This window comes from Elephas maximus, chromosome 1 (assembly GCF_024166365.1).
Source record: "Elephas maximus indicus isolate mEleMax1 chromosome 1, mEleMax1 primary haplotype, whole genome shotgun sequence".
NCBI classification, from domain to species: domain Eukaryota; kingdom Metazoa; phylum Chordata; class Mammalia; order Proboscidea; family Elephantidae; genus Elephas; species Elephas maximus.
The window spans coordinates 54,666,561-54,680,729 of NC_064819.1; the positions used below are offsets into that span (position 1 = coordinate 54,666,561).

The 14,169-nt window shown below is 42.6% G+C and overlaps 1 protein-coding gene across 1 annotated transcript in view; it reads left to right on the top strand.

Annotated features, from left to right (window-relative positions):
• The first annotated feature begins 6,562 nt into the window (after window positions 1-6,562).
• SMIM13 (small integral membrane protein 13) overlaps window positions 6,563-14,169 on the top strand; it is a 47,209-nt gene continuing 39,602 nt past the window's right edge. Inside the window, exon 1 of the mRNA XM_049883789.1 lies at window positions 6,563-6,808. Within this exon, the coding sequence (XP_049739746.1) occupies window positions 6,730-6,808 (79 nt within the window). The 5' untranslated portion in view covers window positions 6,563-6,729. The remainder of the gene's footprint in view (window positions 6,809-14,169) is intronic.

Below are 14,169 nucleotides of genomic sequence, written 5' to 3' on the forward strand. Positions count from 1 at the left end.
TTACCCTAACCTAGTGCAATCCTAGCCCTAATCATATGCGTAAATCTAACTCTTACTCCGACTGTAATATTTACTCTAATGGATAACCCTAGCCTTAATTTTATATGGAACCCTAATCCTAAAACTAACACAGACATTAAGCCTGAGCCTACCCTAAGCCTAATCCAAACAATAACACTAACATAAACCCTAACTTGATCCCTAACCTTAGATCTAAACCTAAACATAACACTGACCTTAACCCTAGATCTAACCCTAACTCTGACCACAACCAAAGCATTACATCTAACCCCAGCCCTACACCTAATCCTCAGCCTAACACTGACCTTAATCTTAGATCTAATAGTAACCTTACCCCAGCCCTAACCCTAGATCTAACCCTAACTCTAACCCTAACCCTAAACCTAACATTAACTCTAGATGTAACCTGAAGCCTCACCCTAAATTTTACCACAATATTAACCCTAACACTAAATGCCTGATGTAACCCTAGGGTTCGTTTAGATCTAGGGCTAGAGGTAAAGTTAGATTTAGGTTAGATATAGGGTTAGGGCTAGACCTAGCTTTAGGAAAAGATTTAGATTTAGGGTTAGCTTTAGCAATAGGGTTATGGTTAGAGTTAACGTTAGGCTTAGGTTTAATCAGGGTTAGGGTTATGGCTAAGGTTAAGGCTAAGGTGAGGGTTAGAGTTAATTTTAGATCTAGGGTTCAGCTTAGGGTTAGTGTTAGGGTATAGGGTTAGGTTTAGGGTTAGGTTCCCATAAGGGTTAGGGGTAGGGTTAGGTTTAGGCTTACGATTTTTGTTTAAGTTTGAGCTAGGGTTAGCATTTGGTTTACAGGTCCGGTTAGCGTTAGGTTTAGCCTTGGGGTTACACTTAAGGTTACAGCTAGGGTTAACATTAGGGTTAGCATTAGGGTTAGGCTTAGATTTAGTTTTAGGGATTGGTTCAGGCTTAGGGCTAGGGCTATGGTTAGGTTTAGGTCTAGGCTCAGAGTTACAGTTAGAGGCAAAATTAGGGCTAGGGCTAGGATAGCATTAATGTTAGGGCACAAACTAGATTTTAATTTGGGTTTTAATTTGGTCTCGGTCTAGGGATAACATTAAGGTTTGAGTTATCACGAGGCTTAATGTTTGGGTTCGGTTTAGGTTTAGATTTAGAAGTAGAATCAGCACAAGGTTTAGGACTAGGGTTAGTTGTAGAGCTACATTTAGGGTTTGGGTTAGGGTTAAATCTATGGCTCAGGTTAGGGTTAGCTTTAGGTTTAGGGTTAGAGTACAGGTTAAGTTAGGGGTAGAATTAGGACTAGGGTTAGCGTTAGGGTTAGGTTTAGGGTTACGGTTAGGATACAGGTCAGGTTTAGGTTTATAATTATGGCCTTGGCTAGGACTAGGCCTAGTGTTAGCATTAGGATTAGAGTTAGCGCTACGGCTGGGACTATGCCCAATGATATGGCTAGGGTTAGGATTAAAGTTAGGTGTAGGGCTAGGGTTATGGTTAGAATGAAGTTTAGAGTTAGAGTTAGGGTTAGTTGTAGGATTATACTTAGGGTTAGATTATGGCTAGGGTTAGGGTAGTGTCTGGAATAGGGTAGAGTTAGAGTTAGGGTTAGGGTTAGGACTAAGTCTAGGGATAAGGTTAGAATTATGGTTAGTGTAAGTTTTTTTTTTTTAAGGTTAAAGGACAATTTAGATTTAGGAGTAAAATTAGTGCTAATGCTAGGGATTGGTTAGGATTAGGGTCTATGTAGTGTTTGGGTTAGGCTGAGGGTTGGGTTTAGGGATAATGTGATGGTTAAGCTTAGTTAGAGTGTTAGGGTTAAGGTTGAATCTGTGGTTACGTTTAGGGTTATGATACGGGTTAGGGTTAGATCTAGGGTTAAGGTTAGGGTAAGGTTTAGCATAAATGAAATGCTTTTTCATGACTTCAGGACTTTGCTCACGCTTTTCCGCTTTATCTTCCACTTTTCCCAAGACGGTTCCCATGTCAGCCCACTCTGCAGCACAATGGGAACATCATCTTCTTTTAAGGCAGACTGACCTGCGCTTGAATGTCAACTCAGGTTCTCTAAGTCTCGATCTAACTCGTAAAATCTTACAAGGAAAATTTCAAGATTTAGATCAATTAATACCTGATGAGCATCCGTAACACGGCAATACATAAATGTCAAATTCCTGGCTGCTTCCCCTAATTATCTGAAAATCTGTGTGATATCGCTAGGGGACACCCTAATGTTGCCCAAATGAGAAACCAAAAAAAGGAGTTAGACATATGGAGACAAAATGTCACCTTTATTAATAATCTCAGAGAGCATATAATAATATTAGAGTTGGACAGGCGTGTTAATTAAACCCTACGTTGAGTCGAATATATTCATCGTAGGCCACAGTGGACTAGGGCAGACCGCGCTATGCTGAGGGCCTACCCAGGTGAGGAATAAAGCAACTCGTAAGAGGAACGTGGGAGGAAAGGAGCTGAGTAAGCCCAGCTTATCTTTCCCAGAGGCACCAACTAGGTAAGTGGCTCCTTCCCTGACTGGCAGAGGGAGTAAAGGAGCATAAAGTGCCCAGGTGTATTATTACACCAATTGAGATCCCTCCCGCATGGGATGAAACAGCAGTAGGAATTAAGTGATGCTCCCTAATCATTTTTTTTTTCCCTAATCATTGGATTTGGAAAACAGGGCATATGGTATATGTATGAAGTGTGAAATAATAACATAAAAACAATCCAAGGAATATTACAAAGTAGCTACATAATTAATTGATAAATGTAGTTTACATGAATGTTTCTGAAGTCTGGCTGATCAAGACCTCGGGGACATTAAAAAAATACAGACCCCCTCCCATGCCCTTTTCCCCACCTTCAGTATGCCTTGAGTGAAACCCAGGAATCTGTTTTTCATTCCAATGTACGTGTAAAGCTGAGAATCACTGGCTTAGAGGGGAGACACAAATGAACAGCAATCTGGGAGACTGAACCGAGGAGGAAATGGGACAGATACTGCAGCTTAAGTAGGATCCAGGTCAGAAAGGAGCGAGCAGGGCATTTTATAAGGGATGAGAACAGTAAGTAGGACTCCAGAAATAACTGGCTTATGACTTTGTTCTTGAAAACGCTTATTGAATTCATCCTGGAAAAAAACCATCTATGCCAGCACAGTATGTGAAAAGGCACATGGCAGCTCGGTTTAGTTGGAAAGATACTAGGTTTTTGAGGCTTAGTCTTTGGTTCCTGGCTGTGTGACTTTGCTCAAGCCACAGCCTTCTTCATCCTGTTTCCTCAAAGGCTGGTCTTTAAGGATTTCTCCTAAAGATCGAAGCCGTTAAAAGCCGTCGAAGGTAAGAGTCTCTACAGATAAGAGTTTCTAAAGCATTCTGGGGAGCCTGTTGCTGCACAGTCTTCCCACTTCAGGAAAGGCACCATCGTTCTCCTAGAAGCTCAGGCTAAAAGCCTGGGAGACATTTTTGATTCTTCTCTTTCTCTCACTTGCCCCCACATCCAATCTCTCAGCTAATCCTCATGATTTTCCCTCCAACCCATATCCCAAATCTGTCCACTTTTCACTAAGTCCATTGGTTCTTATCCTAATTGATTCAGTTCCAGGGTAAGGCCTGAGAATTTGCATTTCTAGCAAGTTCCCAGGAGACACAGATGTTGCTAATTCAGAGATCATTCTTTGAAGCCCACTGCCTTAGAGCAATGGTTTTCAACTATGAGTGTACGTTAGAATCACCTGGGAGCTTTTAAAAAAAATTCTGTGGTTGGGCCCTACCTTCAGAGATTCATTTCTGGATGGGGATAGGGTCTGGCCGCTTGCACTTTTCAAACCTCCCTAGGTGATTCAAAATGTGCATCCATGGTTAAGAAACACTGTCAAGGCTTAGAGAAACACTGCCGGGTTTGTTTGCTCCTTGTGGCTTTTGTGCTAGTTGCTCCCTTTACCTGGTATGCTCCTTTGCTAGGTGTGCATATTATTCTTGTCAATCAGGTCTCAGATTAAATGTCACTTCCTCACGTAGGCCTTACCTGACTCCCCAGTCTAAATTAACACTCCCCTCTTTATCACGGAGTCCCTGGGTGGCACAGTTAAGCACTAGCCTAAAGGTTCTCAGTTGAACACACCCAGAGGCACCTCAGAAAACAGGCTTGGCGATGGGCTTCTGAAAGGTCACAGCCTTGAAAACCCTGTGGAGCAGAAACCAAAAGTATCCCCCGAAGTCTTCTTAAAACCGAACAATGGTTTAGCCTTGAGCATTATGCTCTTCTAAGAACTATCTTTATGGGATTAAAGTGATAGCAGCAACTCAAAAGATTAAATAGGAACATCAAAGGGCAGTGACCCACCCAACCAAAGGACAGTGAGTTTATGTTAACGGAGGAAGAACAACTCAGAAAAGGAGGGTGAGAATGGTTGCCCAATTCAAAGAATGTAATCAATGTCACCGAATTGTGCACGTAGAAATGGTTGAATTGGTGTACGTTTTGCTGTGTATATTCTCAACAGCAACAACAAAAACCCTAGGGAGCGGTTTTACTCTCTGTGGGGTCACCATAAATTGGCATACACCTGACGGCAACCAACAACAATAATCTTTATCCAGCCATGCTGCTTGTTTTCATGAGAGGAATTAGCGTGTGAGATTTCCCTACTTAAGCTTATTGTCTGTATCTTCCAACTCTAAGCATTGTGAGCACTGGCATTCTGTTTGTTATTCACCGCTGTTTTCCCGGCACCTATAACAGTGTCTGGCATGTATTAGTTATTCAATATATGTGAATGAAAGAGAAAACAAAAACCTTCAGGTGTTTTTACTGTATTTTTCAATCATTCAAGTGGATTTTAATAAAATCTGTCTTATTTATGCAATAAGGAGCCCTGATGGCACAATGGTTAAGCTCTTGGCTGCTAGAAGGCTAGTGGTTTGAACCCACCAGGGGCTTTGCAGGAAAAAGACGTGACAATCTGCTCCTGTAAAGATTATAGCCTAGGAAACCCTCTGGGGCAGCTCTAATCATATAGGGGTGCTGTGAGTTGGAACTGACTCAATGGCACACACTTATGCAATAGCATTGACCCATCCATGAAAAAAGCCCGTTGAATTTTTGTTAATAGATTCTAATTGCGATGAGTTCAGTCTCTGAATTTAATGTACACATAAAATCCTCTGCGAAGTAACTATCCCTTAATGCATTGTCATCCACAGTACATATTCAAATTGCTGCTTCTTAGAGCATAGAGCCCTCAGAACAGGCAGCTTGGTATGGTCAGGATATATTTGCTAAATTAAGGAATTGCTGCTTAGATTTTTTGTTTTGTTTTTGGAGACAGCACAAGGAAAAGGAATTTGTAGTACAGCGGAGAGGTATCACAGGGAGCAAGAGAATCACAGGAAAACGTGAAGGTTATACCTAATTCCTTCTAAAAGAGGGCTACACGTTTATCTTCTTTTCTAGGGGTACCTCTTTAAACAGGTGGATGTAACCTGGCAGAACTGGGGACTTTTAACTTCAGGTAAAGGTAAAGTACTTCAGATTATTATTTTGTTTCACAGTAGTTTGTTCAAGCTCATGCGGCAAAATGTTCAGTTGTGGGTCATCTGTCGCTTGGTCTCAAGGAAGCAGCTGAATCAAACTGGCAACTCGGGTAGGTGAACTTAGGGCACAGTTAGATGTCCTTAAGCCACCCGCGGACCATTTATGAAATACATTACCTATGTAAACAGAACATAACACTTGCTGCAGGGAAGAAAGGTAGATTCCGTGTCTTTAGCACGTCTCTTTGACAGGGTCTTGAGTACTTCCTCAAAGATCCTAAATATCCAACTTTCGCCCACGGCAACAGGGCTGGGTTCAGGTGCAACCAGTTTTTCAGGCAGCAGCATCCCCGCTCCTTCTCCTCTGTTGTCGATCGTGGCTTTCAACAAAGATGGATGGAGTGGTGGCTGAAACCACACTGGCGCCTCTGCACAGCGCAGGAGGGGCAGCCGACTAGTCGGTTCCCAGTACACCAACCGCACTGGGTAGGCACAGATTGTACTCCAGAAAGACCAAAGACAGAGGGGACGAGAAGGTGGCAGCGACTAAACCGCCGAGTCGGCGGTGCACTCTGGGCGTTGTAGTCCCTCCGGGTTTGCATCCTCGCGCCTCCCTGAAGGCTCCGCACTTCATCTCCCAGGCTCCCCCGCGCCGCGGGGCGGTGAGCGGAGGGGGCGCTGGGTGATGAGCTGCCACAGGGGGAGGGGGCTTGGGGTCGGAGACAGCTGCGGCAGGGACGTTGGCATCCGCCGTGCGTGGAGGCCAAGGGACCCTCCGGCGGGCGGCGACGAGAGCCGGGTCGCCGCCGCGTGTCCCTTTGCTCGCGCTCTCTCCCACCGCACGCGCGCGGCGTCCGCCATGGAAGCGCATCCGGCCGCCGCCCGCGTTTCCAGGCGCCGCGTCCCCAGCACCCCGGAGCGATGAGCGCCTAGGGGCGCCCCGCAGACCCCCTCCCTCCCGCGCTCCCTCGCCCCTGGCGAGTAGCTGGGTGGGTCGGGCGGGCGTGCTGCGGCGTCCGCCCCCCGCGCTGCCCCGCCCCGGGGGCGCTGCCGAGGGGCGCATGTCGCCCCGGCGCCCAGTCTCGCCCGGCGCCCGTCGCTGAAGCCGACGCACGACGCAACCCGTCCGGGCCCACCGCCCCGCCGTGGTCCCCGTCCTGCCTCTCTGCCGCGACCTCCCTCCTTCCCCCAAGATGTGGTGGCACAACGTCGGGCTGACCCTGCTGGTGTTCGTGGCCACGCTGCTGATCGTCCTGCTGCTGATGGTGTGCGGTGAGTGGGGGCACCCGGCGCCGGGCCAGCTACACAGGGCTGTACGCATGGGCTTGACTCATACATCTGGCTTGTTTTGTCTGGTTAAAAAACAAAACAAAAAGGCATGATGGACAAGTGTCTTCATGTGATCTTTTGTCCATTTACTTCTCTGGAGTGAGCTCGAAAGAGTTGTACGGCTGACCCATGACGGGCCCGCGGGTCATCCAGGGAAGGGAGAGAACGGGATCCCGGGCTGGGCATCTTGACTCTGCGTTAAACGAGATATTGCTTCACCGGCAGTGTCTGCTCCTGATTGCCATTCTTACACAGTCTGCCCAGATTTTAACCTTGGCCTGTATTCGAAGGTGAAGTGGTTGGTTACTCCTTTTTGCTTTCCCAGGTTCTCACCCTAATAATAACGAGAGGTTTCACTACCTTCTTTCAATCAGGGATAGGGACCGAGTTGGCTTTTAAGTACACGTGAAATTGTTTGTTTATTTCGAATTCAGGCTTAAACCAAATTCCAAACAGATGTTGAGACTAGGCAGAATTTAAAAACACCGGCTATATTAAACTCCCAGGGCCAGGTAACCTAAGACTTAGTTCTGTAATAATGGTGCAGTTTTGTTGTCGGTTTTTCCTTCGTGGAATGAGAGGATGTTAAACTTTCATCTCAAAGTAATATTGGCAGTTTTAGATCTTTTTGATTATTCGAAGGAGTCCTGGTGTCTCAGTGGTAAAGCATTCGGCAGCTAAATCAAATGTTGGCGGTTGGAACCAACCAGCTGCTCCACTGGACAAAGATGTGTGGTCTCCTTCCCTAAAGATTACAGCCTGGGAAACCCTATGGGGGCAGTTCTGTCCTAACCTAGTGGGCCGCTATGAGTCAGAATCTACTCGATGGCAACGAGTTTTGGTTTGAATTTCTTTATACACCAGCAACCGATAACCACAGGTCTTTTAGGAGTGGCTGAGAAATTGTAATAATTTGGGAAATATTTAGAACATATGTCAGTGAGTTTATTTTTTCATATTTTCAAGACTGAAGTATGGGTTCAGGTTGATGGAATAACTGGTCAGAATTCACAATAAATACTACAGAATTTATTCATTACACAGTTAATCCTCAGCATCAGTGTTTAAAAACGGTGTGTGTGTGCACACATGCATGTATACATATTCGGATCTGGTGCCAGTGGTTAAGTGTTTGGTTGCTAACCGAGAGGGTGGCGGTTCCAATCCATCAACCGCTCCTTGGAAGCTCTATGGGGCAGCTCTCCTCTGTCCTGTAGTGTCGCTATGAGCAGGCATCGACTTGATGGCAATGGGTTTGGTTTTTATTTACCAAATATATATATATGTATATAAATTTTTTTCTTTACTAGCACACTAAGTTAAAGTTTCTAAATTTATACCCTTTCATTTCTGGTGGGATTAAACAAATTAAAAGCCTTTTTTGAATTTCCCTTGTGATGTCAAGATTTTGGGCTAATTGCAGATATTTAAGGCTTATAAAGTAAAGAAAACCAGGTTCTTGTGATTTGTTCAGGTGTGAGAAGGATAACAGCACGTTATCCTTCCTCATTTGAAGATTCAGGCTACCTGGAGATGGGGTGTCACATACAGACCATACCCCACCTTGGATACAACATTGTCAAACTTGCCTTCTTGTTGTCATTGAGTCCCTTTCAACTCATGGTGACCCCCTGTGTGCAGAATAGAACTGCTGCATAGGGTTTTCAAGGCTGGGACCTTTCAGAAGCAGATTGCCAGGCCTGTCTTCCAAGGCATCTCTGGGTATGTTCAAACAGGCAACCTTCAGCTATTAAGTCAAGGGCTCGCTTAACTGCCACCCAGAGACCCATGAGAATCCCTAAATGCTACATACACTTGGTTTGTTCTCTCAGCTCCCAGTAGCTTTTTAACTTGATTCATTTTTCTAAAAGTGCCCTGCCTTTAGGGAAACCTGATGGAATAAGGGAGGTGTGTGGTTGGGGAAAACACCTTATTTTAATTGATATGGTCAAGAACTAGTGAAGAAATAATAAAAGCACAGTTTTATTGTGAGAGCTATTGAAGGGATAGCTCATGTTACGATTAGGATGTTGCTGGGACTTGGAGGTGAGGAGGGAAGCATGGGGCCAGATTTGGGAGAGAAACTAGGGTGCCGTGTTTTCAGCACTTGTTGAAAGGTGGTCATAAGCCCTTTTGAGAATCTGATGAATGTTGTGATCCCTTTCCTTAGAAAACCACCAATGCATTTTTTCTTTTTTTTTCCTATTTCAGGGGCTTCACGGACTACCCTCTCTTAATCTCACTCATGGAGTTTAGATTAATAGTCTCTGCCCTTGGGTGGTTCTGTGTTCTGAGTGTTGAGTGCCTACAAGACCCTGGGGACACAGAAATCTGTGATAGGGGTCTGCTCCAAGGAACTCACAGCCTAGTTTGTTTTATGACTGACAAGCTCTTTCAAAACAGGAATTCTGATTTGCAATTTCAGGTTCCTAGGGACGTTTTTCTCCTCCTGTCTATATTGGTTGTCTCTACTTCCGGACCCCTCATTCGCTTTAAAAACCTCTCTAGGTCTGTTTTCCACCCCCACCTTTGACTGAAACTGCCCTTCTCAGTAATGGCCTCCATGTTGCCAAGCCAGCAGGTTCTAATCGTACTTTACCTCTCATACTCATTCTCTACAGTGAGCATGCCCTCTGTAAAGCATTTCTCTTGACTTGTGTACACTACGCTTTCATGGTTTCCTTCCTACCACACTGGTCAATTGTTCTCTCTATCTTTTCCTGGCTTCTCATCCTCTACATCAAGAATTTGTTAACTTTTTTTTGACCACAGTTTTCAGTGGCACATATCGGCTGCTAACCAAAAGGTTGACAGTTCGAATCCACCAGCTGCTACCTGGAAACCCTATGGGACAGCTCTACTCTGTCCTGTAGGGTTGCTGTGAGTCGAAATCAACTTGACGAAAACCAGTTTGGTTTTTATAATATTCCCGGAACTTCGTAAGTATATAAATGACATCTGCTAATTACTTTATATGTATGTCTGTCCATCTAGCTGTGAAATAAAAAATTTATGGAACAGTATTTCCTTACCCTTATTCAGTGAGACATATGCTGATATTCTGTTTTTTTTCTTTACTTCTAACTAGTTTCTTAGTGTTGGAGAGCCCAGGACTTGGCCTGGGGTCCTCTTGATATCATCTCCAGGTAGAATCTTGTCTAGTGCCAGAGATTGAAGTGTCAACTGTGGCTAATGACCCTAAATTTTGTATCTCCAGCTGTCACCTCTGTCTCGAGCCCCAGGCTCATACATCAAACCTCTTTCTTGGTATCCCAGCTTGGAGATCTAACCATCATCTAAAAGAGGAACACTTCATTTCTGCTATCTGCTCCTCTTCCCAGTCTTTCCCATCTCACATGGTCCCAGCATCCACTCAGTAGTAGTTCAAGCCTACCACTTTGGTGTCATCCTTGTTTTTTTTTCCCTTTCCTTTACTCCCTATTCTCCTTCCCATACACACATCAAATCCATCTGCAAGTCTTCTCAGTTTTATGTTGTAAAAAAAAATCTGAAATATGTTATCCTCTCCATGTCTTCCACCACCAACGTCATCTTTCATCTACCTTTGTTTCCTAACTAGTCATTTCCCAGTTTTCCACACCCCTCCCCTTCTCTTTGTAATCCACTTTACACATACTAGCCAGACTGTTTTTATTAAGAAAATATTTTATCATAAGTTTTTAGGAAAAATATAGTTCCAAAACTCAGTAATACTAAGAGAATTATAAAAGAGTAGTTCCTTTCAAACCTAAGTTTCACTTTTCCTCCTAGTTACGTCCATGTTTCTAAATAACTTACTCATTGCTGTTTCTTGATTTTTCTATTTTAGACGTTGTTTATGAACCAGAGTAGACCCATTTCTTATCCCTGCATATCATTAATATCATAATTTTTAGTTAAGTTTATAGTCAAGTATTATATTTTGATGGAGCAAGTATTGTTCTTTGCTGGTCAAATAGTAGAATATGACTACACCACCTTTTTTAAGTGGTTCTTCATTTTTTCATTATCATTTTTGGATTTTATTTAATGTTTCATTTACAGTTTCTTTTCTGTTCTTTTGAAAACGCTTAACTATAGAAATTTTCAAAAGTTTACAAAAGAGGGAACTGAATAATTAACCCTTATGTACCCATCACCCAATGTTTACAATTATCAAACATGTGGCCAGTCTTTTTTTTAATCTATACCTCCTAACCTGTTTTAAAACAACAAATACCATTGAAAATATTTCACTATAAATGTTTCACATATCTCTAATGGAAAAAGATTCTTTTTTTAAACATAACCACAATTATCCTTAACAACAGTTAACATAACCACTATTCATACCTGAAAATTAACAAACAGTAATTTCTTAATGTCATTTAATATTTAGTCAGTGTTCAGATTTCCTATATTTTTCCATAAATGTCCTTTGACAGTGGGTTTCTTTGAATCAGAATCTCAGTGAGGTTCATACGTTGCATTTTGGTTGGGGTATCTCTTGGAACACTTAATCTCTATCCTTGGCTTCCTGATGGGCTTGGTTTATCCCTATGTATTATGTATTTCCTTTTTTGGTAATTAGATTTCAAGGTTTGTTCAGATTCAGGTTCAATTTTTTTTTTTTCAAGAATACTTTAGAGTTGATGCTGTCTTTTCCACTTCGTATGTCTTTTTTTTCCCGTCAGAAACTGTGTTTATTAGCTGGAAAATTCAGCTGTTTTGTCATGCTGAAACATAGTTTGTTCCAGAAAGGCAGGATAAATGTTTGATTCTTTCCTTTTATGTGCTAGGTGCTAGTTTTCAGAATAGTAAGTTTATTCCCTAGCATTATCTGACATTGATCTCAGATGGTAATTTTTTTCTCTTTAAGTATCACTGTGAACTAATGAATTTTAAACATATTTAAAGTGTTTTAATCTACTGTAGACGTTATTCTTTTTGCTGCTCAGATTATCCCATCTTTGGCTGTTGTGTCCTTTTGACATAATCTGGTAGTCTGCTAACTACCTTGCTTTCTGGTGTAACAAGATGTTTTATGCTCATATTGTACCTTTTCTGACGCAGTCCTGGAAAGCAGGGGTTTCTCTGATGGGTGTGGTTCCTTTTAGTGGAAAGGGAGGTATTTAGAGACTAGAATCTGAGTGTTAGGAATGTACATAGCTACTAATTTAGGCATTGTTTCTACGGTTACAGAATTTCTGGTGAATAGAGTTAAAGGAATATAGTTTTATTTTTCTAATAGTACTTTATAGAGGTATAATTTTGTACAATAAAAATGTACAAATCTGTGTAGCACTTGGTCAGCTTTGATAGATCATATACTCATGTAACCAACACCCTTATCAAGATTGAACTAACATACAAGATCAGATTGTGAATCAGACTCAGAGATCTTACCCAGTGTCAAACTTTTACCAGTAGTTTCCAGGATACAGGCAGTCAGGAGGCTCAGATGAAACAGAGTGCTCAATATCAAGGGTAGACCCTAGATCCTGTGTTCCACATCAGACATGTCCTCTGGTAACTTTCATACACCAATTATGAAACATCTCATATCCATTTCATATCCCGGAGGGTTGTGTATGTGACTTTCTCCTGAACACTCTGCCTCATAAATTCATAAATCATGGGTTCTGTTGGGAGCCCTGGTGGTGTAGTGGTTAAAGCACTTGGCTGCTAACCAAAAGGTCAGCGGTTCAAACCCACCAGTCATTCTGTGGGAGAAAGATGTGGCAGTCTGCTTCTGTAAAGATTACACCCTTGGAAATCCTATGGTGCAGTTCTACTCTGTCCTGTACCTACAGGGTCGCCATGAATTGGCATTGACTCCATGGCAGTGGGTTTTTTTTTTTGGTTTTGATTCACTGTAACATTCTTTAGAGAGAAGCATCCTACTAAAGGCATTTCAGAGAGATCTCTTCTTTTTTAGGAAATAATATCAGCAAATTACTTAGAGGTCTCGTTGACAAGGAGATTAGATTTTTATGCTTTCCCTGGAGGCATCCCCCCCACCCCCACCCCCACCTTCTGTGAAGAGAGAAAGTGGATTACTGGCCTTCTGCTTTGTCTTCTAAAGATACAGACCATCTCCTTCCACTCCCAAAAGTTCCTTACCCCCTGATTCTGCCCTCTTCCCACCCAGGCAGCCACTATTCTGTTTTATATCACTGTACTTTTCCTGGTTTTGTACTTTACATGAATGGAATCCTATGATATGTGCTCTTCTGTGTTTGGCTTCATTTGCTTAATGTAATGTCTGAGATTTTTCATTGGTGAGTAGTATTCCATTATATCAAAATACCACAGTTTGTTTCTTTATTCTTTAGTTGGTTGTCATTTTTTTATTTTTAAGCCATCAAAAATAAAGTCCTTATGAGTATTCTTGTACAAGTCTTTTTTGTGGACATTATGCATTCACGCATCTTGGATTATAGGGGTGGAATTTCTGGATCAAAGGAGAGGTGTACGTTTAACTTTTTTAGAAACTTCCAAATAATTTCTGAAAGTGATTGTACCATCTACATTCCCACCAGCAATGTATAAGAGTTCTCCAGCTCTTAATATTATCCTTCTTTTTAGTTTTAGCCAATGTGCTGGGTGTACAGTGATACCTTAGTGTATTTTTAAATTGCATTTCCCTGATGACTGTCGATGTTGAGAATTTTTTCACATTAACTATTCAAACATTTTCTTTAAATGAGTACCTATTCAAGGATTTTCTCACATATTAAAGTTGGGTTCGTGGACGTACTGGTTTCTAGTTCTTTATCAGATAACATGTATTGTGAATACTTTTCTCCCAATCTGTAGCTGGCCTTTTCACTTTTTTTTTTAATTGTGCTTGAAGTGAAAGTTTACAAATCAAGTCAGTCTTTCATACCTTGCTATATACTCCTACTTGGTCTCCCCCAATGAGACAGCATACGCCTTCTCTCCACCCTGTATTCCCGTGTCCATTCAGCCAGCTTCTGTCCTCCTCTGCTTTCTCATCTCCCCTCCACACAGGAGCTGGCCACATAGTCTCATGTCTGCTTGAGCCAAGAAGCACACTCCTCACCAGTATCATTTTCTTTTATAGTCTAGTCCAATCCCTGTCTGAAGAGTTGGCTTTGGGAATGGTTCCTGTCTTGGCCTAACAGAAGGTCTGGGAACCATGACCTCCAGGGTCCTTCTACTCTCAGTCAGAGCATTAAGTCTGGTCTTTTTATGAGTATTTGAAGTCTGCATCCCACTGCTCTCTTGCTCCTTCAGGGGTTCTCTGTTGTGTTCCCTGTCACAGCAGTCATTGGTTGTAGCCGGGCACCGTCTAATTCTTC